Source organism: Phacochoerus africanus, chromosome 15, assembly GCF_016906955.1.
Source record: "Phacochoerus africanus isolate WHEZ1 chromosome 15, ROS_Pafr_v1, whole genome shotgun sequence".
Classification (NCBI taxonomy): domain Eukaryota; kingdom Metazoa; phylum Chordata; class Mammalia; order Artiodactyla; family Suidae; genus Phacochoerus; species Phacochoerus africanus.
Window position 1 is genome coordinate 4,324,151 of NC_062558.1, and position 24,710 is coordinate 4,348,860.

General features: G+C 48.3%; 1 protein-coding gene across 2 annotated transcripts in view; it reads right to left on the reverse strand.

Annotated features, from left to right (window-relative positions):
- Nucleotides 1-12,974: 12,974 nt before the first annotated feature.
- SLC18A1 (solute carrier family 18 member A1) overlaps nt 12,975-24,710 on the reverse strand; it is a 35,590-nt gene continuing 23,854 nt past the window's right edge. For both annotated transcript variants that reach the window (XM_047760199.1, XM_047760200.1), the window contains 6 exons: nt 19,064-19,142; nt 17,522-17,573; nt 16,481-16,544; nt 16,082-16,201; nt 15,733-15,866; nt 12,975-14,246 (listed from right to left, as the gene is read on the reverse strand). In XM_047760199.1, coding sequence (XP_047616155.1) covers nt 14,133-14,246; nt 15,733-15,866; nt 16,082-16,201; nt 16,481-16,544; nt 17,522-17,573; nt 19,064-19,142 — 563 coding nt within the window. In that variant the 3' untranslated portion in view covers nt 12,975-14,132. The remainder of the gene's footprint in view (nt 14,247-15,732; nt 15,867-16,081; nt 16,202-16,480; nt 16,545-17,521; nt 17,574-19,063; nt 19,143-24,710) is intronic.

The window sequence follows — 24,710 nt, forward strand, 5'->3', positions numbered from 1 at the left end:
CCCAGGTTCAATCTCTGGTCTGGGAACTGAGATCCCACATCAAAGCTGCTGCATGCCAAAAAAGAAAAAAAAAGAAGTCTTTCAAGGACTTTCAGGAAGCAAAGAAGGAGAGAGATGGATATAAACAGAAAGGGAGCTGAAGCCATGAACAAAGTGGCATAAATTAGCTTACTGGGTCCCAACCTGTTTTTTGTTTGTTTGTATTTTTCTAGGGTTGTACCTCCCATATGGAGGTTCCCAGGCTAGGGGTCTAATCGGAGCTGTTGCCGCCAGCCTACACCACAGCCACAGCAATTCGGGATCCGAGCCTCATCTGCGACCTACACCACAGCTCATGGCAATGCCAGATCCTTAACCCACTGAGAAAGGCCAGGGATTGAACCCGCAACCTCATGGTTCCTAGTTGGATTTGTTACTACTGCACCACAAAGGGAACTCCATCCCCACCTGTATTTAAATGAAAGGGCCAGGTGGGGTTTACTTGGTGGAGAGCTGGTGGGTAGTTTTGTGCTGGGAGCTGCCTGGGGAAGTACAGGCCATGTAAGCAGCAATGAGCTGACCCAGCCTGGATGTGGGGCTGAATTACACCGGCCTCCGGAAGGCCTGTGCGTTCCGACCTGAAAAGGGATAGAAAAGTGATAAAAATTGCCACTTCACAATTTTACCCTGAGCCCTTTTGTGGCAGAACAGCTTTCAAGGCCTAAAGAAAACTCCTTGCCTTGAAATTGAAAAAAACTGCACGCTTCGTGAGTTCCCATCGTGGCACAGCGGGAACAAATCCGACCAGGAACCATGAGGTTGTGGGTTCGATACCTGGCCCTGTTCAGTGGGTCAAGGATCCCACGTTGCCGACAGCTGTGGTGTAGGCTGGTGGCTACAGCTCTGATTCGACCCTTAGCCTTGGAACCTCCATATGCCGATAGTGCAGCCCTAAAAGGACAAAAAAAAACAAAACAAAAACAAAAAAACCCTGCGCCCTTCGGAAGCTAGGAACTGTTTCATTAGTGTGTCAGAGCGCCGCCTGGTGGATCTACGTAAAATGAACATGGACTCTCCCAATTCTCATGTCTTCAACTTTCCTTCCATCAGTGCTTGTATCTATATTAGTTTTATATTGATGTGTAACAAATTATCACGAACGTAGTCACTAATACAGCACAGACATTATTTTACAATTCTATAGGTTAGAAGTTCAAAATGAGGCACATCAGGCTAAAATCAAGGAGTTTAAAGGGCTTCATTCTTTCCGGAGGCTGGAGGCTCCAGGAGGAATCCCTTTCCTTGCATTTTCTACTTCCTAGAGGCCTCCGCACTCCTTGGTTCATGGCCCGTTCCTCCATCTCCAAAGCCAATGGGGTCAAATCCTTATGACCCTTCTTCTGAGGTCACTTCCGTTTAATGCCAACTCCAGCTGGGAAACTGTCTCCTCTTTTAAGGATTTGTTTAAGTTGGGCCCACCCAAGTGATCCAGGATACTCTTTTTTTTTTTTTTTTTTAAGGCCACACTGCAGCATATGGATGCTCCCAGGCTAATGGTCAAATCAGCGCTGCAGCTGCCAGCCCACACCACAGCCACAGCAACGCCAGATCCCAGCCGCCTCTGCGACCTACACCACAGCTCACAGCAATGCCGGGTCCTTAACCCACTGAGCGAGGGCAGGGATCGAACTCCACACTGAAGAAGACTATGTAGGTTTCTTAAGCCCCGGAGCCACCATGGGAACTCTTTTCTTTTCTTTTGTTAAGGTAGGAGTAGTTGAAAAATGGAGGCAAATCTATTTTAGGGGATATGCTGGATAATAGAGGTGGTGAGGACAAGCAAGCATGTCAACCACTGAGTATAATTCACTCGTAGAGGAATCTTACCACTTCCTCACAGACGCTGTTTCAGGTTCTTAACCCACTGAGCCACAGAGGGAACTCCTCAGGATACTCTTTCCTTGTCAAGACTCTTACTCTTTTTTTTTTGTCTTTTTTTTGCTATTTCTTTGGGCCGCTTCTGCAGCATATGGAGGTTCCCAGGCTAGGGGTCTAATCGGAGCTGTAGCCACCGGCCTACGCCAGAGCCACAGCAACTGGGGATCCGAGCCGCGTCTGCAACCTACACCACAGCTCACGGCAAAGCCAGATCGTTAACCCACTGAGCAAGGGCAGGGATCGAACCTGCAACCTCATGGTTCCTAGTCGGATTCGTTAACCACTGCGCCACGACGGGAACTCCTCCTTGTCAAGACTCTTACTCTTAATCCCACCTGCAAAGTCTCTCTTGCCTTGTAAGGAACATATGCACAGCTTCTAGGGATGAGGACTGGGGCTGATTTGATTCGCTATTATTCTCCCAGCACCTCCGTCCCAGAGTCAGTGTTGGTCATATTCCTCAGGCTAAAGAATGAGTAAGACGGATTTCCCATTGTGGCTCAGCGGTGACTAACCCGATTGGTATCCATGAGGACACAGGTTCAATCCCTGGCCTTGCTCAGTGGGTTAAGGATCTGGCGTTGCTCTGAGTTCTGTGTAGGTCACACGTGGCTCAGATCCTGTGTTGCTGTGGCTGTGGTGTAGGCCAGCAGCTGTAGCTCCAATTCTACCCCTAGCCTGGGAACTTCCATATGCCACGGGTGTGGCCCTAAAAAGCAAAAAAAAAAAAAAAAAATCCCCAGGCAAGTTAAGAGCGGGTGAGACTAGGCAGCTCTATTGCCATGCAGCAGGTTGAGGATCCAGCATTGTCACTGCAGGACTTGCTGTGTCTGGTCAAGGGGTTTCCAGGGATTAGCTCAGTTTTCCTCCTTCCTGGTCCTTGTGTTCTAGAGCAAACTTCGGATGTTCAGATGCCTGACCTCTGTGAACTCCAGCTGGTGCTGAGAATTGATGTTCTGGGAACTTTTCCTCCTCCTTCCCAGAGGAATAATCGTCATTCTTCTGGGTTAAAATCCAGCCTCCAGAAGGCCCAGCTAAACTCACCAAGATGTTCTGGAAGGGAGGGATGTTTTGCAAGGTTCTCAGGGCTCATGCCATGTCCATCTGCAGGTTCATTACCATCCGGGCTGAACTTTAGAGTACTCAACATGGGAGATCCCTTTGTGGTGCAGCGGAAACAAATCTGCCTGGTATCCATGAGGACACAGGTTTGATCCCTGGCCTCCCTCAGCTGGTTGGGGATCTGGCATTACCATGAGCCGTGGTGCAAGTCACAGACGCAGCTCGGATCCTGCATTGCTGTGGCTGAGGTGTAGGCTGGCAGCTGCAGCTCCAACTCGACCCCTAGCCTGGGAACTTCCATATGCCATGGATGTGGCCCTAAAAAGCAAAAAAATTGATAATGATAAAAATAAAGTACTCGACCTGCTTCCCATGTGTGACCCTATTTGACCCCATGGCTCTGGCTCAGGTGTTAATCACACCCTCAGCATAGAGACTGAAATCTGACAGCTGGGTTTTTGGGCTTTGAAACCTGGAGCCTTTTCCACATACAGCTGGTCTGCTAGGCAAGGCTTGGATCTCTCTTTGGAAAGGGGCTGGGTGCAGTGACACAGTTGTGGGACGAAGGAACGCCAGAGCAGGCAGGCTCTGCTAGAGTGCACTGGGCAGATACTAGCAGAGCAGGGGGACAAAAACCAGCTTTTAGAGCTCACTCTGGCCCCGCTTGGTGCTGAACCTGAGATGGTAGCTGGTCAGAGTTGGAAGTGCTGAGAGTAGAGTTCAGTACAGGCTACATCCTATCACAAGGGCATGAACCGGCTCTCAGGGCTGTGCCTAGCTCTGTAACCTGATGCCGGCAGAGCCTGGCCAGCCTGGGAGAGGCTGTCAGGGGAACAGAAGCCACGGAAGAGTGTCGGGCACTAGGAGACAGGAGTCAAAAATGGAGTGGAGAGGAGTTCCCGTCGTGGCTCAGGGGTTAATGAATCTGACTAGGAACCATGAGGTTGCGGGTTCAACCCCTGGCCTCCATCAGTGGGTTAAGGGTCCGGCATTGCCATGAGCTGTGGTGTAGGCTGCAGACTCAGCTGAGATCCTACGTGGCTGTGGCGGTGGCATAAGCCGGCGGCTACAGCTCCGATTCGGCCCCTAGGCTGGGAACCTCCATATGCTGTGGGAGCGGCCCAAGAAATGGCAAAAAGACAAAAAAAAAAAAAAGAAGTGGAGAGATTTCCCATTGTGGCTCAGCAGGTTAAGAACCCAATATAGTCTCCATGAGGATGTGGGTTCGATCCCTGGCCTCACTCAGTGAGTTAAGGATCTGGTGCTCCTGAAGGTTGTGGCATAGGTCACAGATGTGGCTTGGATCCTGTGTTGCTGTGGCTGTGATGTAGGCCAGCAGCTGCAGTTCCCATTTGACCCCTAGCCCAGGAACTTCCATATGCTGCAGGTGTGGCTGTAAAAAGAAAAAAAAAGAAAAAAGAGTAGAGTTGATAAAAACCATCCAGACAGCACCGCACACTGCTCTGAAAATGCGACATCAAATGCTCTGCAAGGGAGGAAACATGCCTGGATGATGCTTAACGTCCACCTCCTGCTTCCTGCCTCTCTTCCTGCCTGTTCATCCTGTGTGACAGCTGCGCCCATGTTTCCCACGTGCTTTGACTTTGTCATTCTTTGATCTCTGGTACCTACAGAAGTCAGGTCACAGACCCTGGCTTCGTGGCCACCATCTTCTGCCCTCTGACCTCACTGCCTTGCCAGTCTTGTCCCCTCCTCCCTGCCCTGAAGCACCCCACCTGATGACCTGCTTGCTCACTGTCCCCCAAACCAGACCCACACATAAGATGTGAGTCTCACACTGAAGAAAACGGGCCCAGTGAAGCGAAACCACCCTCTCTCCTGGGTCCCAGGGGGCTTCAGACCAGGCCTTGTTTTTGAAGCCCAGACCTGTTCCCATTGTTTCATAGTTATTTTAGAAAATGTACACGCCAGAAGTAACATGTGTTGAGGGTTTTTGTTTGTTTGTTTGTTTGTTTTTGGTCTTTTGTCTTTTTAGGGCCACACCTGCAGCTTATGGCGGTTCCCCGGCTAGGGGTTGAATCAGGACCTGTAGTCACCGGCCTACACCACAGCCACAGCATCGTGGGATCCAAGCAGCATCTCAGCTCATGGCAACACTGGATTCTTAACCCACTGAGCGAGGCCAGGGATCAAACCCACATCCTCATGGATACTAGTCAGGTTGGTTAACCACTGAGCCATGACGGAAACTCCTATTTTTTTTTTTTAACGATTTTTATTTTTTCCATTATAGTTGGTTTACAGTGTTGTATTAATTTTCTGCTGTACAGCAAAGTGACCCACTCACACACACACATATAGGATCTTTTTCTCACATTATCCTCCACCATGTTCCATCGCAAATGACTAGATATAGTTCCCTGTGTTATACAGCAGGATCTCATTGCTTATCCACTCCAAAAGCAATAGTTTGCATTTATTTATTTATTTATTTGTTTATTTATTTATTTAATTTTTTTTTTTTTTTTTTTTTTTTTTTTTTTTTTTTTTGCTTTTTAGGGCTGCACCCACGGCATATGGAGGTTCCTAGGCTAGGGGTCTAATCGGAGCTACAACTGCCGGCCTACACCACAGCCACAGGATCGCAGGATCCAAGCTGCGCTTGCCACCTACACCACAGCTCATGGCAACGCCAGATCCTTAACCCACTGATTGAGGCCAGGGATCAAACCCGCAACCTCATGGTTCCTAGCTGGATTCATTTCTGCTGTACCATGATGGGAACTCCGATAGTTTGCATTCATTACCTCCAGACTCCCAGTCCATCTCACTCCCTCCCCCTTGTGTCGAGGTTTTGAATATCCACAAAGTGTGTCCAGTGCTCTTAACGAACAATCTCTGGCCCTCACACTTTTTAATGATCTCCTATGTCCATGGCATTAAACTCCATTTCAAGCCTGACCTGAAGAATTAAATGCTTTAATGGAACAAACAGGAAGTGAAGTAATGCCATCAATTGTAAGATGACTTCCCATAGGAGATTCACAGGACATAGCTGTATTTCATAAACAAAGCTACTCAGTGAGGCATTTATTTGAATGCAGTTTTTTTCTTTGATTTAGTGTTATGCGAAAGAAAGCCCTGCTGGTGACTGGTTCTCAGGCCCTTTAGGGAAACTTATCTCCATTTCTCTGCAGCCTTCAGTGATGCTAGCTGTAGTGCTTCTGCTGTTTCCAAAGAGGGAGGCTGAGGAGTTCCTGTCGTGGCTCAGTGGAAACAAATTTGACTAGCATCCATGAGGACGCAGGTTCAATCCTTGGCCTCGCTCAGTGGGTTGGGGATCTGGCGTTGCTGTGGCTGTGGTATACGCCAGCAGCTACAGCTCCGATTCGACCCCTAACCTGGGAATCTCCATATGCCGAGGGTGAGGCCTTATAAGAAGACACACACACAGACACAGAAAAAAGAAGAGGGAGGCTGAGGCTACAGAATTCAAAGCTTTCAACCAATGTGGTGGTACCTCCCAGAAATTTCTCCAATCAAAACTCAATGTCCCCCTTTGACAGCTGAGAACTGATCTGATATTGGGGTGGCCCTCCCCCCACTTCCCCCACCAAGGAACTGGCTGCTTTCTGTCATTCAGCATTTTTCTACGCAGACCCTAAAAAGATGAAGCAGGACACACAAGATTCGAGACTGGCAAGATCGGTAAGGACCAATTTCTCCTCACAGCTGAGGACACCGGGACCCACTCTGGGGAAAATGCCAGCTAGCAAGGGCTCGCGTTGATGAAAAATCAATCCATTGATCTGAGAAAGAAATGGGACATTTTATTCAAGCTAATTTGGGACTGTAACCCAGGAAGAGAATCTCAGAGAGCTCTGAAAACTGTTTCCCCCACTGGAAGTCCAGGCACAGTTACATAAGTTTTTTTGAGACAGAGGGCTGTCCATCAAATGACGTATAATTGACAATTCACATAATGCATATCCAGGGGCCCTCCTCTTCCTCCTCCTCCTCATCGTGGCAGGTCATCGGGACTCCTTTCAAGAACAAGAAGGAATGTTATCTTTCAAGGACTTGTCTTGCTGATGGCAGGAGAATGTTGCTCCTTACGATTGAGCAGGTATTTCTGCCGATGGGGGAGATTTGGTGATGAATAATGCAGATACACAATCCACAGTGTGGGGAGAGGGAGGTCAAAGGACAGATTTTTTTGTTTGTTTGTTTAAAATTTCTCTTGTCTTGGAGTTCCCTGGTGGCCTAGCAGGTTAAGGATCCGGCGTTGTCATTGCTGTGGCTCAGGTAACTGCTGGGTTCAATCCCTGGCCTAGGAACTTCTGCATGCCGTGGGTATGGCCAAAATGATAATAAAATAAATAAATGTCTCCTGTCTTGCCATAAAAATATGACGTATTTCACACTAGCAACGGGACTTCCACTCCAGGTTGGAATCAATCAGGATTTTCTAAGCTCATGCACTCCGGAAAGTTACACAAGGTTCCAGCGAGGATGCAGCACAGCAGAATCCTTGAGGAGCCCATGCTCTGGCTTGGGGAGAGAGCTGGAAGAGTAAAGATGAACCCGTGGCAGTGCGGGCGTCTCTCCAGGTAAGTGATGCAGCGGTGATGGCCACAGGGCCTAGAGGCCGAAAAGGTCAGTCACCCTCACAGAGGTCTGAAGTCTGATCGCAACAAGGAAACTCTCTACCCCACCAACCCCAGATAAAGGGTAGTTCCACAGCAAAATAAAGTCAAGTTTCAGAAAGTAGCCGCTTCAGGAGTTCCGTCGTGGCACAGCAGAAATGAATCCGACTAGGAACCAAGAGGTTGTGGGTTTGATCCCTGGCCTTACTCAGTGGGTTAAGGATCCGGTGTTGCTGTGAGCTGTGGTGTAAGTCACAGATGCAGCTCAGATCCTGTGTTGCGGTGGCTGTGGTGTGGGCTGGCAGCTGTAGCTCTGATTAGACCCCTAGCCTGGGAACCTCCATATGCCGTGGGTGCAGCCCTAAAAAAAGAAAGTAGCCTCTTCAGGGGCTGTGCTGGTCCCCCCAGGTCTCTGCCTCGTGCAAACCCTCAGGGCCATGAATCTGGAACTCATCTGCCCGCAAGCAGCTGCAGAGAGGCCAACTCGGCCTCTGCCGGTGCCTGTCTTAAAAAGTGCCTGATACTTAGGAAAGGCACGATAAAAGTCAGCTATTTTTATTGTCATTTTAAATTTATTTTATTCTTTAAACTTTTTTTGTCTTTTTAGGGCCACACCTGAAGCATTTGGAGGTTCCCAGGCTAGGGGTTGAATCAGGACCTATAGCCACCAGCCTACACCACAGCCACAGCAACGCCAGATCCGAGCCAGGTCTGCGACCTACACCACAGCTCATGGCAATGCCAGATCCTTTAACCCAATGAGTGAGGCCAGGAATCGAACATGCGTCCTCATGGATGTTAGATTTGTTTCTGCTGCGCCATGACGGGAACTCCTAAAATTTTTTATTTTTAAAACTTCTCTTATAGAAGTTCCCGTTGTTGTGGAGCAGGGGAAACCAATCTGACTAGTATCCATGAGGACACAGGTTCAATTCCTGGCCTCATTCAATGGCTTGAGGATCTGGTGTTGCCGCCAGCTGTGGTGTAGGTTGCAGATGCAGCTCGGATCCCGTGTTGCTGTGGCTGTGATGTAGGCTGGCGGCTACAGCTCTGATTTAACCCCTGGCCTGGGAACTTCCATGTGCCATGAGTGATCAAAAACGGAAAAAAAAAAAAAAAAACTTATAGATTTGCCCAATACTAACCAGATGTTAGGCCATGCTTGTTGCAGGGGAGTTGGCCATTAGCCGTCGCTATAGGGTACGTCATTAACACAAACTGACAAGCAACTTTCTAGGACTGCCTTTGGGAGAAGACAGAGCCCCAAGAAGAATCTGGAATCCTCATTTACTCATTTCCTGGCCTGGAGGTCAAAAGCAGGATGAGAGGCTTCAGGCCGGTTGAAGTGACAAAAGGAGACCTGGGTATGAAAAATAAATTTCACTTAACATTGTGTGTAAAATTTATGTAACATTGTGTGTGCATAAGGACCACAATAATTAGTAAATAGTAACTGCTCAGTAAGACTCCTGCAGCCAGTCTCACTGGAATTTGGCTTTAGGCCACTTCCTTCGGCTTAACCAGTTCAGGGTGTAACCAACTTGGTGTGGACTCTACTGCCCTCTTCTGGAAAGAATGGGGAACTGACCATTACTTTCGATGGTGCAGATCAGTCAAAAATACTGGAAGTGTCCCTGTGGAAGGTGAGACAATTTGGTAGGTGTCTCAGGAGGAAGGGAAATCGGGGTGGGAGCAAATAAAGGTAATGCAGGCTCTTTTTCAAAATATGCAGAAAAGGTTCTACAGTACACTTAAACTTTAGTAGTAATTTACTACTGCTTTGGAAAGGGCCCTGTGTTAAGTTTTGTTCATGAGCAGGTGTTTGTTGCGATATTCGTTTATAGAGGAAAGAGCTCAGACTTTGGAGGAAGACCAACCTGAATTTAAATCTGGACTCTGCTGCTTGTTATGTGGGAAAGTGATGATAGGAGTGCAAGACGATAATTTACCTTCCCAGCCTTGGTTTTTTTCAGCTGTAAATTGGGAACAATAATGCCTAAGGAAGATAAGGTGAAATGCCACATTTGAAAAGGACCAATATGTCACAGATTCCCTTCAAGAAATTTACCCAGGGAGTTTCCACTGTGGCTCAGTGGTAATGAACCTGACTAATATGTATGAGGACGGGGGTTTGGTCCCTGACCTCGCTCAGTGGGTCAAGGATCCAGCATTGCTGTGGCTGGGGCCTGGGCTGTCAGCTGCAGCTCTGATTTGACCCCTAGCCTGAGAATTCCATGTGCCGTGGATGTGGCCATAAAAAGAAAAAAAGAAAGAAATGGAAAATTTTACTTTAGGGAGTTGGCTTGTGGCCTAGCAGTTAAGGATCCAGCATTGCCACTGCTGTGGCTGGGGTTCGATCCGTGACCCAAGAACTTCCGCATGCCGTGGGCATGGCCAAAGAAAGAAAGAAAAGAAATTTACCTGAAGGGAGAGGGGCAAGATATGAGTAACGGGAGTTCCCGTTGTGGTGCAGTGGAAATGAATCCGACTAGTATCCATGAGGACGCAGGTTTGATTCCTGGCCTCACTCAGTGGGTTAAGGATCCAGCATTGCTGTGAGCTGTGGTGTAGGTCGCAGACATGGCTCAGACCCCGTGTTGCTCTGTGGTTGTGGTGTAGGCTGACAGCTGTAGGTCTGATTTGACCCCTAGCCTGGGAACCCCCATATGCCACAGGTCCATCCCTAAAAATAAATAAATAAATAAATAAGCCGTTCAGGGTTTTGAGTGCAAGCCACTCATTCTTGCTTGGTAAACTTTTTCTGTTCAAAAAAAAAGCCAATAGATCAATAAGTGAAAAGGCAACTAAGATATGTTGTACACATTGTAGTTATTATGTATATAATATAGACACAGGGAAATACCGTTATTATTTTATAATAACCTTAAATGAATAATCTAGAGAAATACTGACTCACTATGTCATGCACGTGGAACTAATATTGCAAATCAATCGTAATTTCAAGTTAAAAGGGGAACAAAAGGAAGTTTACTTGAGGCAAATTACAAAATCCTAATGAGAAATCTGAGCAAATGGAGAAATACAGATGAAGTTCAAGAACAGGTAAAAACATGGAGTTCCCATCGTGGCGCAGTGGTTAACGAATCCGACTGGGAACATGAGGTTGCGGGTTCGGTCCCTGCCCTTGCTCAGTGGATTAAGGATCTGACGTCGCCTTGAGCTGTGGTGTAGGTTGCAGACGTGGCTCGGATCCCGCGTTGCTGTGGCTCTGGTGTAGGCCGGTGGCTACAGCTCCGATTTGACCCCTGGCCTGGGAACCTCCATGTGCCGCAGGAGCGGCCCAAGAAATAGCAAAGACAAAAAAAAAAAAAAAAAGAACAGGTAAAAACAATTGATGGGGATAGAAGTCAGAAAGGGGAGTTCCCGTCATGGCTTAGTGTTTAATGAACGTGACTATGATCCATGAGGTTGCAGGTTCAATCCCTCACCTCCCTTAGTGGGTTAAGGATCCAGCGTTGCTGTGAGCTGTGGTGTAGGCCGCAGATGTGGCTCGGATCGGGTGTTGCTGTGGTGTAGGCCAGGAACTGTAGCTCTGATTGGACCCCTAGCCTGGGAACCTCCATATGCTGGGGGTGAGGCTCTAATAAAAAGCAAAAAAAAAAAAAAGTCAGAATGGTATTTACCTTTGGGTGAGGGTGGGTACTGCCTGAGGAGGGAACGGCTCTGTTATTGCTAACTGTGTGGTAGTTACACACATATGTAAATTATCCAACATATCCTTATGAGTACACTTCATTGTATGTATAGGACATATAATTTTCTTAAAGGAGGGGGAAGAAGGGGAAGGAAAAAAATAGGGGAGGAGAAGTAGAAGAAAAGAGAAAAAAAAATGGAAAGAAAAGGAAAAGGGAAAATGACTAAGAAATATCCAGTGGAGGTGCAGGATGGGGGAAACCAGAATTTAGTCAAGATAGTGATCTAGGCTTTTTTACTCTGCCCTCCCCTCCTTTCCCAAGGGCCCATTAAATGTCCAGTATCAGTGCTGGAACCTAGAGGAAGATATATTCACAGGCAGAGACTATGAGGAATTTCTGCTGATACTGAGGGAAGGAGATAGAGCAAAGACGTACTAACCTGTGATTCAACCAGGTCAAAGGAAAGCCCGCAGGGGATTGGGTGGAAGGGATTTCTGTAAGAAACCCCTTGGCTCAGCATGGCAGGGGTTGGAAGCCAAGATGGACCAAGAGGCAGCCAGATTAGGGTTGGATGAGTAAGACTTGCTTCTTCCACAATTCCTGGAACACAGAGTGGTGAGCGCCCCTGCATCATTCACCTGCAGCGTTGCATGTCAGGCATACTGTGCATGCCGCAAGTTCAGCCACGGCTCTGCCCCAGCTAATTGCTAACAGAAGAGCCTGGCCAGTTGCAGAAATAAAGGACTTAACTTCAGACTGCTCCAGCAAATGTGAAAAATACACACATGCACACAGACCAAACTCTCTTCCACCCTTGTCTCAACTCTGGCTCTTATCTTTACAGGCACATTTAAACTGTGAGTAATCACCCCCCCACACACACACACACCGCCTTCTTTAAATGAGCTGGAAAGCTTCAAACTCAGATAAGTTCTTCTGGCTACCCTGTGAAAGGACTCAGAAGAAAAGATTTGGGAAAATCGTTTTCTTACTGGGAGACAGTAAGAAATTTTTGGAAATCATTGGGGTGAAACATTGGATAAAAATTGACGAGAAAATTAGCAAAAGTGGGCTGTCTACATAGTAAATTCAGGCAAAAGGCGATGACAATAAAAATAGCCAATTTATGTCACAGAACTCCAGAAATAACTAGGAATCGAAAGTGGTACAAGCGGTTCCTGCGGTGGCTGAGCAGAAATGGACCTGACTAGTATCTATGAGGATGGGGGTCTGATCTCTGGCCCCACTTGGTGGGTTAGGGATGCGGCATTGCCGTGAGCTGTGGTGTAGGTCACAGATGTGGCTCGGATCTGGTGTTGCTGTGGCTGCGGCATTGGCAGGCAGCTGTAGCTCCAATTCGACCCCCAGCCTGGAAATTTCCATAGGCCACAGGTGTGGCCCTAAAATGACAAAAATAAGTAAATAAATAATCAAAAAATCAGATACCCGATATCCAAGCGGTAAGAATTCACTAAGGCTCAGCTTGAACATGTTCTGATGATTCAGGGCTTGGACTGAACCCACTCAACTCTTGCCAAGGAGTGCAATGATCAGAGCCAGCCACCATTCCAGAGTAAGATCTGAACACCCGATTGGACATCTACGCATCCTGCAGCCTCCACCTGTGGGTCCTCCCATTCCTGCCTCCATCTCCCCATTATTCGCCACCTAGACCGTGAGCATCCTTGCCTCTCTGCCCTCGAACACAGAGTGTATACAAACTTGTGGTATTGATCATTTTTATTTGATGTACATCCAGTTTGCCCAAATAGACGAGAAGCTACTTAAGTGTGGGTACCATGTCTGCCATCTCTTTGAAACCTCATCTCTTAGTAAGGATTTTAAAAAGGTAAAAAAAAAAAAAAAGAGTCAAAATACTTATGGTACCTACTGTATTTGCCCACACGCTCTCTTTTGCCGTAAGAGCATCTAGTTTGTCATGACTGAATTAAGGAATAACTTGCTCATTAGCAAACGTGAACAATGCCTCCTTATAATCCTTGTTTGGAAACCTGCAGTTGGAAGGGATTTCAGGGCACTTTTTTTTTTTTTTAACACTCCTTCCTGTAAAATCTTAGAGCTAACAGACTGTGTTTTCCGTTAAATTTCTGTCTAAGAATCTAAGAAATTTAAGAAAAGGTAGAAAAAACCTACAGGGGAAACCACGAGCATGTCAGTAACTCCAACATGAGCAAAACAGCCTCCTTCCCTTTATATCGGGAAGGGGAAGAAAAAAAAAAAAAAAAAAGAGCCCTCCTTTCACGGAGGGCAGAATTGTTTCAGCAGCTGAAGGTCTGGCCACAGGGGGGAAAAAAAATTCACCTTATAGAAACCAGGCAAAAATTCCCAAATTGGCAACTGGGTAGCCATTCAATATTCAGGAAGCTTTCTCAACTCCTATGGGAAAACTCAGATAGGATCACGTCAGGGAAGAGAGGACAAAACTTCCATCTGTGGGGAACGTGCCGGAGCGAATCAGATAACAGATGAGATGAGGTGTGTCAGCCACCCCACTGGTTTCAGGGAACAGTGTGTGTTCACTGTCGCCTCCGCGGAATGAGTCACCCCTTGCAGAACCCGTCACAGCTTTGCAGAGGCCGAGAGGGAAGCATGACTCTGCCCTCCCCTAAAAGATGAGCCAGCTGAAGCCTGGATGCTTAGAGGGAGAGCTAGGGGGATGCAGGTGAGGGGAGAACCGGGAAACAGACCCCCCCCCCCCCCGCCCGGCTGTGTGTGTGTTGTTGTGGGGAAGGGGGGGCACTGCGGAGAGGAGACACCAGGGGAGCGCGAAGTGATGCCTGGGGGACAGCCCATGGTGATCCGGTTCCAGAGGTGGTCGCCGACGCCTGAGCCTCATGTGACAATGCCCAGGGACCAGTTTCTGCTGTTGCTACTCCTCACTGGCCGGCTCCGCATCGCTGTCGTCCCCCAAAGGAAACTCCCTCATGTGCGGCTCTGCTGCATACATCCGGGTCTCCAGGGGGCAGTCCTGGCTCAGAATTGCCTGCACCAAGAAGCGGGAATAGAATCATTGCTTTCCCCAGCTCCCCCGCGCCCCGCCGCCTCTGCAACAAGCTCATTGGGGTCTAGCGCTGCTCAGAAAAGACTCAAGAAACCTGCCAAGGCCCCTCGGTTCTCTTCTTGCATATGCACAGGCCACCCAAGGCCCTGAGGTGGAACCGCCCTAGTTGAGACAGTCATCTGATAGGCTTTTAACCGAATCCCAAAAGCAGCAGCAGAGGCTCCAGCGAGGAGCCAGCTGCACTGGGTGCCCTTCTCCATGAGATCTTCCTGTCTTCTCCTCTTCCTTTAAGCAGCCTCCACATCCAAAGTAGCTCATTAACTAAAATCATATGTTGTGGTTCTCTCCCCTGGGGTGCTTATACTTTAAGAAATGCCCTGGTGGGGTTCCCATTGTGGTGCTGCGGAAACAAACCCAATTAGTATCCACGAGGATGTGGGTTCAATCCCTGGTCTCGCTCATTGGGTCAGGGATCTGGTGCTGCTGTGAGCTGTGGTGCAGGAAGCAGACGTTGCTGTGGCTGTGGTGTAGGCTGGCAGCTGTAGCCCCTAGCCTGGGAATTTCCATATGCCGCTGGTGTGGCCCTACAAAGATAGGAAAAGAAAGACAAGACAAGACAAGACCTGGTAGAGGGAATTCTTTGTGGCTCAGCAGGTTAAGGATCTGACCTTGTCACTGCAGCAGCTTGGGTCGCTGCTGTGGAGCGAGTTCAATTCCTGGCCTAGGAACTTCCGAATGCTGCAGGAGCGGCCAAAAAAAAAAAAAAAAGGAAAGAAAGAAAAAAATGACCTGGCAAGGATAATGACAGAAGTGAATGAATGAATGAATGAATGAATGAACAGGCCCAGTGGAATTCTGCCTACTTGGGGGCATGCTTTGGTAGTTCACACTTTGCTAGTAGTTACAGCAAGTATAGGATGCTTATGGTGGCCTCAGACCCCAACACTTTACAAACTTCCTATTTTCTTTCTACACCTAGGACCCTTCTTAACTGACCTGTGTAAAAGGGAAAGTGGTTAATGTAGAGAAGGCAAAATCAGGGCACAAAGGAAAGAAAGGAGCATCAGAAAACATAGCAAAGTGGGAGTTCCCATTGTGGTTCAGCAGTAACGAACCTGAGGAGAATCCATGAGGATACAGGTTTGATCCCTGGCCTTGCTCAGCAGGTTAAGCATCCAGCATTGCTGGGAGCTGTGGTGTAGAATAAAGATGCGTGGCTCAGATCTGGCGTTGCTGGCTGTGGTACAGCTGGCAGCTGCAGCTCCGATTCGATCTCTAGCCTGGGAACCTCCCTATGTCGCAGGTGTGGCCCCCCAAAAAAGAAAAACAGAAACAAAAAAACCCCAGAAACATGACAAAGCAGAGAGTGTATAAGGAAGAGGAAAAAAGAGCACAGGATTAAAAGGAATGAGAGAGACATGGAAAGAAATGCAACATTATTTTTCCAGCAGTTGTCAGAGCCCCTTACGAGCTTCTCCTCCTTGGCTGGGGGGCTCCTCAGGTAGCAGCAAAGAGGAGCATAGATGATGTTGACGACCCCAATGACGACCATGAGCCAGGGGAAGCCAATGGCCCGCACGATGGCACCCCCGGTGGATGGGCCTGTGAGGAATCAAGCAAATTCACAAGTGTTTACTGAGCCTGGATCACATGAAGACACCACGCTAGGGGCAGCAGGCCACCCACAGGATGTCCCAGGGCCAAATATCTCCAGAACCCCAGGGAAACCAGCCTCTTGGCTCTACTTCCAGCTGATAAACAGTAAAGGGAGCATGGGTACCGGGTCCTGCTGCTCCCCTCTCCCTCTGCCAGCATACCTATAGCAAAGCCCATGCAAAACGCCACGTCGGCGATGGCGTAGACGCTCCCATACACAGGGGCGTGGCGCAGGTCCACCAGGTGCCCCATGATGGGCATCATGGAGGAATCCACCATGCCTGTGGTCAAAGCAAACGGGACACAGTCTGTCAACCCTCCCCACGGTGCCCTCCCCCATCGCTGCCCGCATCTGCAGCCTCCTCCCGCCCGCTTTCGCCCGCCGCCGCCGCCTTTGGCTGCTGTCTGTCCGACCCGCAGCGCTGACACCCATTCCTAGCAGGAGTTGCTAGGATTCCCAGCATCTCTCCACAACCCCTGCCAGCCACCCTCCCAGTCCTTCTGCCTTTCCACGTGCCGGCTCTGATCTGCCCCAAAGTCAACATCTAGGAACTTCTTACCTATAGAAAAGCCAAGCCCTGCATTGGGGCCAATGAGACCAAAAATATTATGAGCCAGAGGCACCTGCAGCAGGAAAGGAGGAGTTTTCCTATGAAATGCATTTATTAACCAGGTGCTATGTGCCACATACCTTATCTAATTCGGATTCTTATACCTCCTGATGAAAAAGGACCTTTACCCTTTTATCTTTTCATTTTTTTCATTTCATTTCCTTTTTTTGTTTTGTTTTGTTTTGTTTTGTTTTTTTAGGGCTGCACCTGTGGCATATGGAAGTTCCCAGACTAGGAGTTGAATTGGAGCTGCACCACAGCTATAGCAACTCAGGATCCAAGCCGAGTCTGCAATCTACACCACAGCTCACAGCAATGCCAGATCCTTAACCTACTGAGTGAGGCCAGGGATCGAACCCACGTCCTCATGGATACTAGTCAGATCTGTTTCCGCTGAACCACGACGGGAACTCCCCAGCCTTTCTTGAGCACTGTGTTCCCGTGCATTCCACCCATTCACATCCCCCTCAAGCCTCAGAGGCAAGTGTGCTTGTAATCCCCATAGCAGAGAGGAGGAAATGAAGCCTTAGAGAGCTTGAAGGGGCCTCCTGAACATGGGAAAGCCCTTCTTTCTTTCTTCCTCTGCCAAACATTCCGGAGCTGGAGCTGGAGGCAGAGATGATGGTTCCCTTGGTGGCTTATGGGGTCCTGTCAGGGTAGGGTGAGGAAATGAAGGCATGAAATGCATCATTTTGCTGACCCCAGAAGTAGAGTCCAACATATATTGCTTCACAGGCCCGTCCACAGTGCCTCAGATCTGTCCCCAGCTGCCCCACTGCCCTCTCCCTTTCTGTCCCCACCCCTTTCCAATGGGCTGGCTGCTGGCATCTGCCCCAGGGCTAAATGCCTCCCTACAAAGACAGTCTCTCTGACCGTTCTTTTCAAGTCAACTTGCTGCTCATTTCAAAAGAAAGTGGTCTTTAAATCTCCGGATCTCTTCTCTCTCTCTCCATCCCCCTCTCTGTCTCCACTAGACCTTATTGTACTTACACAAAGCAAGCTGGTACCTACTATCACCATCCCAACCAGGGAACACAGCCACCTGGAAGAAAAGAGCCATCATCCAACAGGTCGAAGGGGAGAGCGATCCCTTCCACCTGCCAGCCCATCACTAACACACCGGTCAGCCTGACCACCCCTAATTCCAGCAATTCCTTAGGATCCGAGGCGATCAACGCATCTCTCCATGCCCAGTCTGTACCAGGCGAGCCCTCCCCATCCCTTTCCCACCCTCCTCTCTTCCTTGGCTCCACCCCTCTTTCCATAGTAGAAGCAGATAAGGAGCAACGGGAGAGTCTTCCTTCCCTCGGAAGAGGAAACTGACTGACTCAGAAGGTACTTGTCCCTGGGGAATAAATCTCAAACCTGACGGATGCTATTTACCAATTCAGACCACCTCACACCTGTTCTGATTTTATCAGATCTTTGAGGCCCAAAAGCCACAAAATATACCAAACTTCTTTCACTCTCTGATTTCCTATGGCTTTGGTTTTAAACTTATCTTTTATTTTATTTTACTTAATTTTATTTTATTTTTTCTTCCTTTCTTTCCTGGCAGTGCCTGCAGCATATGGAAGTTCCTAGGCTAGGAGTCGAATCAGAGCTGTGGCTGCCAGCCTATACCACAGCCACAGCAATACCAGATCTGGGCCACATCTGTGACTTACACCACAGCTCACAGCAATGCCGAATCCTTCACTCACTAAGTGGGGCCAGGGATTGAACCCAAGTCATCATGGGTACTAGTCAGGCTTGTTAATGCTGAGGCACACAGGAACTCCTATTTTTAATTTTTTTTTTTTCAGGGCTGCACCTGCAGCATATGGAAGTTCCCAGGCTAAGGGTCAAATCGGAGCTGCAGCTGCTGGCCTACACCACAGCCACAGCAATGTGGGATCTGAGCTGCACCCCCAACCTACACCACAGCTGGTGGCAACATCAGATCCTTAACCTACTGAGTGAGGCCAGGGATGGAACCCACATCCCCATAGATACTAGTCAGGTTCATTACCACTGAGACACAACGGGAACTCCTAAACTAATTATTTAAAATCTTTATGCTGAACTCCAAAGACAAACTTCAAGCTGTTCTCACAGCAGTGGGGGAACAGAATCCAGAGTCACACCTCTTAAGCCTCCAACCCTTTCCACTAGGGGGGCCTCTGAGGCACCTCTGTGGAGCTCCCTGGAGCTTCAGCGAGCATGTGACAACCACTGCCCCAAGGTACTGGTGTCTTCATACCTGTTCTCTGTGGAGTTATTTTCTCTCTTCAAAGGGACAAACATCTGCAAAGCAAAGGCTGTCCCTCATCTATTCCCTGCCTCTTCTGTAGCAACCAGCTCAGGGCGGTCCTTCCTGCACCACCCTCTCCACCTCCACGCCCCGTCCTCCCTGTGGGCAGTTTTTACCCGTGTTCTAAATTTCCAGGCTCAACGAAGCTATTACTCATCATCCCCAATGCAGGGGAAAACCTCAGAAGACTCTCCCACCTCACATTCACATTCCTCTTCCCAGATCCCCGGGCTACATACCGGCCCATCTTGTTGGCCAACACGCCAAAGAGGTTGGTGCCAATGAGGTAGGACACACTGGCTGGCAAGAAAGCCAGACCTGTGGAAAGACAGAGGCCCTTACCTTAGAACATGCCCGGTTACTCTGAAATAGCGTGACAGTGAAGTCCCCCTGTCTCTTTCAAGGCTCCCAAACCACTGTGTCTTGTGGGTTGGAGAGTCTGGTACAAACCCAGAGCAGCTGACCTAGGGCTCCACACCTCTGCTTTCCTCAAGGGCGGGGCTTCGTTTTGTTGCAACACATTTAAGGTGCTTCTAGCTCCCCATTTCCTGATGCATGGCTTTAATGAGCCATTCTCAAGTATAAAATACCCATGAATATCAGCATAAGAACATAAGCTTTATTTTTTATTTCCTTTTCTTTTTCTTGGCCAATCTTGTGGCATGCAGTAGGTCCCAGGCCAGGGATCAAACCAGTGACCCGTGCCACAGCAGCAATGCCAGGTCCTTAACACATTGAGCTACCAGGGAACTCCAAGAACATGAGCTTTAGAGAAAAACAAACACACTTCCTGGAAAGTAAAAATTCCTGTGCTGCTGTTTACCTGCCCTTCTATTGCTCTGGCAGTGACCTTGAATAAATTACTAAACCTTTCTGAGCTTTGGTTTCCACATCTGGGAAAAAATGAAGCTGTGATTTTATCATACCAGATTACACTATGGAGCAAGTTAGATAAATATATATAAAAGGGTTTATCTTTGTGACCAGGAGCCATTTACCCTCTCTGAGGCTCACAGATTTGTTTATTCATTCATTCATTCTTTCATTATTTTTATGAGCTTTTACTATGTGCCAGGCATTCTAGGGACAAGGATAAGAAGGGTGAATAAAATAGACAAAATCGTGGCGTTCTCTCGTGGTATATAGTATGTTAAGGATCTAGCGTTGCCACTGCAGGGGCTTGGGTCACTGCTGTGGCTCAGGTTTGATCCCTGCCCACAAGCCATGGGTTTGGCAAAAAAAATAAATTAAAAATCAAGCAATTTTAATAATGAAATTTTTTTTTTAATTTTTAAAAAGGGAGTTCCCGTCGTGGCTCAGTGGTTAATGAACCCAACTAGTAATCATGAGGTTTTCAGGTTTGATCCCTGGCTTCGCTCAGTGAGTTAAGGATCCAGTGTTGCCATGAGCTGTGGTGTAGGTTGCAGACATGGCTCGGATCTGGAGTTGCTGTGGCTGTGGAGCAGGCCAGCAGCTGTGGCTCTGATTCTACCCCTAGCCTGGGAACCTCCGTATGCCGAGGGTGTGGCCCTAAAAAGACACACACATACAAAATTTTTTTTTAAAAAAGGAAGCAACAGCAGAGGTGAAGAGCAATAGCCAATGAAGTAAATGACAGGAGATGGAATCCAGAGGGGGAAAGAAAAAGAAAAAGATGCAGTTGCCGTTGTGGCTCGGCAGTAAGGAAACTGACTAGTATCCGTGAGGAACTGGGTTCAATCCCTGGGCTCATGCCAGCATTGCTGTGAGCTGCAATGTAGGTCACAGACATGGCTCGGATCCTGCCTTGCTGTGACGGTGGTATAGGCTGGCAGTTGTGGCTCTGATTCAACCCCTCACCTGGGAATTTCCATGTGCCATGGCTGTGGCCCTAAAAAAAAGAAAAGAAAAAAGAAGTTTGACCCTGAAGGAGCTGGGGTGCTTTAACCATAAAGAGAAGGAAGAGGATGTGGGCGCAAGTGGAGGGCAGTAAGAATATTTAGTGATGGGAACATGTGAGTGCCCTTCTCATTGCCTCTTTTTTCTCAATGACTGGGAGCTGAGAATGATGTAAGTGAAGGGAGGAGTGTGTGTAGGAGTCTGAACGGGGAAGTGTACAACAGTCCTTTTGGAACGGGGAAAGAACATAACTAGGGACTTAAAGATTGTGGGACACGGAGTTCCCGTCGTGGCGCAGTGGTTAACGAATCCGACTAGGAACCAGGAGGTTGCGGGTTCGATCCCTGGCCTTGCTCAGTGGGTTAACGATCCGGCATGTCCATGAGCTGAACATTGCAGGTTCAATCCCTGGTCTCCCTCAGTGGGCTAAGGATCTGGCATTGCCTCGAGTCGTGGTGTAGGTCGTAGACGCGACTCAGATCTGTTGTTGCTGTGGCTCTGGTGTAGGCCGGTGGCTACAGCTCCAAGTAGACCCCTAGCCTGGGAACTTCCACATGCTGCGAGTGTGGCCCTAGAAAGACAGAAAGACAAAAAAAAAAAAAAAAAGATTGTGGGACAGTGTGAAAACCCACTTTAGATTTGTGACCACGAATATAAGGTGAGACCAACAGCCTAGTGTGTGTTTTCCTACAGTTCCCTTTCACTGCCAGGCACAAAGACGGGGCAACCAGACAGGCTTAACCGAGTCACAGCTTCCCAGATGACAACCCCACTGGGAGAGTGGGTGGGGCAAAGGAATCAACATTCAAGGAGTGACACTGAGGACAGACTTGGATTCAGCATAATGGAGTCCAAGCTGAGTGAAGGAAAAAAGTGCAGGTATAAGTAGCGATGGAAACAGAGAGAGAGCTGAATGGACTAGGGATTGCAGGGTAGCCCGGACGTGTTAGTATAGGGGGATTAGAATACCTGAGCAGAGAATATGTAACCTGGTAACTGGACTGCTTGGAACTGAAATTTCAGAGGTGTTACAATTAATGGTGATGTCAAGGTCAATACTATAGAAAAGTTAGACTGGTCAAGGTGGAGAGCAGAGAAAGATCACTGCAAGAGAACAGATGAAGGAATAGGCCAAGATGTTGGGAGGGTTATCCACCTGGATATTGAAGTCACCAAAAATGGTGACAGGAGGGATTTCCCTTCGTGGCTCAGTGGTTAACAAACCTGACTAGGATCCATGAGGGTTCAATCCCTGGCCTCGCTCAGTGGGTTAAGGATCTGGCATTGCTGTGAACTGTGGTGAAGGTCGCAGATGCAGCTCGGATGTGGCGTGGCTGTGGCTGTGGTGTAGGCTGGTGGCTACAGCTCCAATTAGACCCCTAGCCTGGGAACCTCCATATGCCTCGGGTGCAACCCTAAAAGAAAAAAAAAAAAGGTGACAGGAGTAAAAGTGAAAAGAATACGAGCCAAATGCTGACAGATTTAATGAATGAGAAGGTAACAAAGGAGTTGGGAGATGACTGCAATGCTGAGGGGTGTGGTGGTATAATCTAAGAGTATGGTCTTCAGGGAAGTCAGGGTATTCAAAAGAGAATGGAAAAGAAATGATTCAGAAGCAGTGAAATAAAGCAAAGTCTGAAGTTCCCGTCGTGGCGCAGTGGAACCGAATCCGACGAGGAACCATGAGGTTGCAGGTTCGATCCCTTGCTTTGCTCAGTGGGTTAAGGATCTGACATTGCTGTGAGCTGTGGTGTAGGTCACAGACATGGCTCGGATCTGGCGTTGCTGTGGCTCTGGTGTAGGCCGGCAGCAACAGCTTCGATTAGACCCCTAGCCTGGGAACCTCCATATGCCTCAGGTGTGGCTGTAAAAAGGAAAATAAAAGAAGCAATCTCTGAACTATGGGGATAATAAGAGACTCCCCCCAGATGGGCAGACTGTGAGGCTTTGAGGAGATAACACATACCAACCATTTTGCAAGGTGCTTGGCACAAAATAAGTGCCGTCTGAGCACTGGCCTTAACTATCATCATCCTAACCAGTGACTAACAGGGTCGAAACTTGAGCCCAGACCTCCTCCCTCCAACTCCAGGTGCTTCCGCAACCCACACCAGCAGTGTGGCAGCACAGACGGCTCTGGCATAAGGGACTGCATGGAAAAGCAGCGTCAGTGTCCTTGGGTTCCACCAGCGCTCTCTCCTTCTCTGTATGGAAAGGAAACAGTGCTGCCTAATAGAAACTGTCATGACCCAAAGTCAACAACTCACCAGCGACTGGCTGACATCTTGTTTGCTTTTAATATTCTCTTCTAAGGGCTGGAGGTAAAACACACCTTAGTATATTTGTCTAGTCTATCTTTACAGGTGGCAATCTGTTTCAAACTGTAATTGTTTGTTTATAGTTAATTGCTTTAAAAAAAGTTTAATAGGATAGCTACTTGACTGTTTACCTGGCATGTAGAAATAAGCCTCACGAGGAAGCCCACAAACCTTCTAGATACATCTCCTTGACACTGTTTTTAAGAGATGTGGGATTTCCTGAGTGAGATTTTCCTCAATCAGTGTGGCTTGTTCTTTAGGATCTGAGTACAGCTTGCATTTCAATAATATTCTGTGCAAAAGAGGAGTTCAAACTATTTGTCTACAGACACATATGTATCTCACGGCGTATCTTCAAAGCGTGGGGGATTACACAAAGCTGTGACTGTCAGAGTGATTTCGACAAACGCAATGATGAAAACGATAATGCTTTTTATCTCCTGAGTATATCCTGTATCCCATGCACTGTGCTACTGCCTTTAGACTACATGGATCTAGTTAATCCTGAAAATCTGAACAGTGTCTCAGGAGTTCCTTTTGTGGTGCAGCGGAAATGAATCTGACTAGTATCCATGAGGATGCAGGTTCAATCCCTGGCCTCGCTCAGTGGGTCAGGGATCCGGCATTGCCATGAGCTGTGGTGTAGGTTGCAGATGCGTCTTGGATCCTGAATTGCTGTGGCTGTGGTGTAGGATGGCAGCTGTAGCTCCAATGGGATCCCTAGCCTGGGAACTTACATGCTGCAGGTGCAGCCCTTTATAAAAAAAAAATAAATGGAGTTCCCGTCGTGGCGCAGCGGAAACAAATCCGACTAGGAACCATGAGGTTGCAGGTTCCATCCCTGGCCTCGCTCAGTGGGTCAAGGATCTGGTGTTGCCGTGAGCTGTGGTGTAGGTTGCAGACACAGCTCGGATTCCACATTGCTATAGCTGTGGTGTAGGCTGGTAGATGTAGCTCCGTTTCGACCCCTAGCCTGGGAACCTCCATATGCTGTGGGTGCAGCCCGAAAAAAAAAAAATTAAAAAACCCTGAATGTGTCTCCATTTTTGCAAATGAAAGAAGTGCAGTTCGAAGAAGTAACCTGGTGAAGGACTCAACCAGTAAGTGGTTGGGTCAAGATTTAAACCCAGTTTCCAAAGCCTAAACTCCTTCCTCCACTGGATGAGTGTAGCGGGCACACAGCCCCTCACTTGGAGAGTGTGCGGTCACAGGCTATAAACTGCTCTTTCCAACAGCTTGGAGAGGGAGGGTTCTGCACTGATAGCAATATTTTTCAGTGTGGTCACTGATGCCATATCGGCATCATCAGGAAACTTACCAGGAATGCAAACTTGTTTCTACTGAATTTGTTGGCCAGGTCCCCGCCATCTGAATGTTAACATACTCTCCAGGTCAGAACCTTTTCTTTTTTTCTTTTTTTTTTTTTGTCTTTTTGCCATTTCTTGGGCCACTCTCGCAGCATATGGAGGTTTCCAGGCTAGGGGTCTGTCTAACCGGAGCTGTACCTGCCAGCCTACGCCAGAGCCACAGCAATGTGGGATCCGAGCAGCGTCTGTGACCTACACCACAGCTCATGGCAACGCCAGATCCTCAACCCACTGAGCAAGGCCAGGGATTGAACCCGCAACCTCATGGTTCCTCGTCGGATTCGTTAACCACTGCGCCTTGACAGGAACTCCCAGGTCATAAC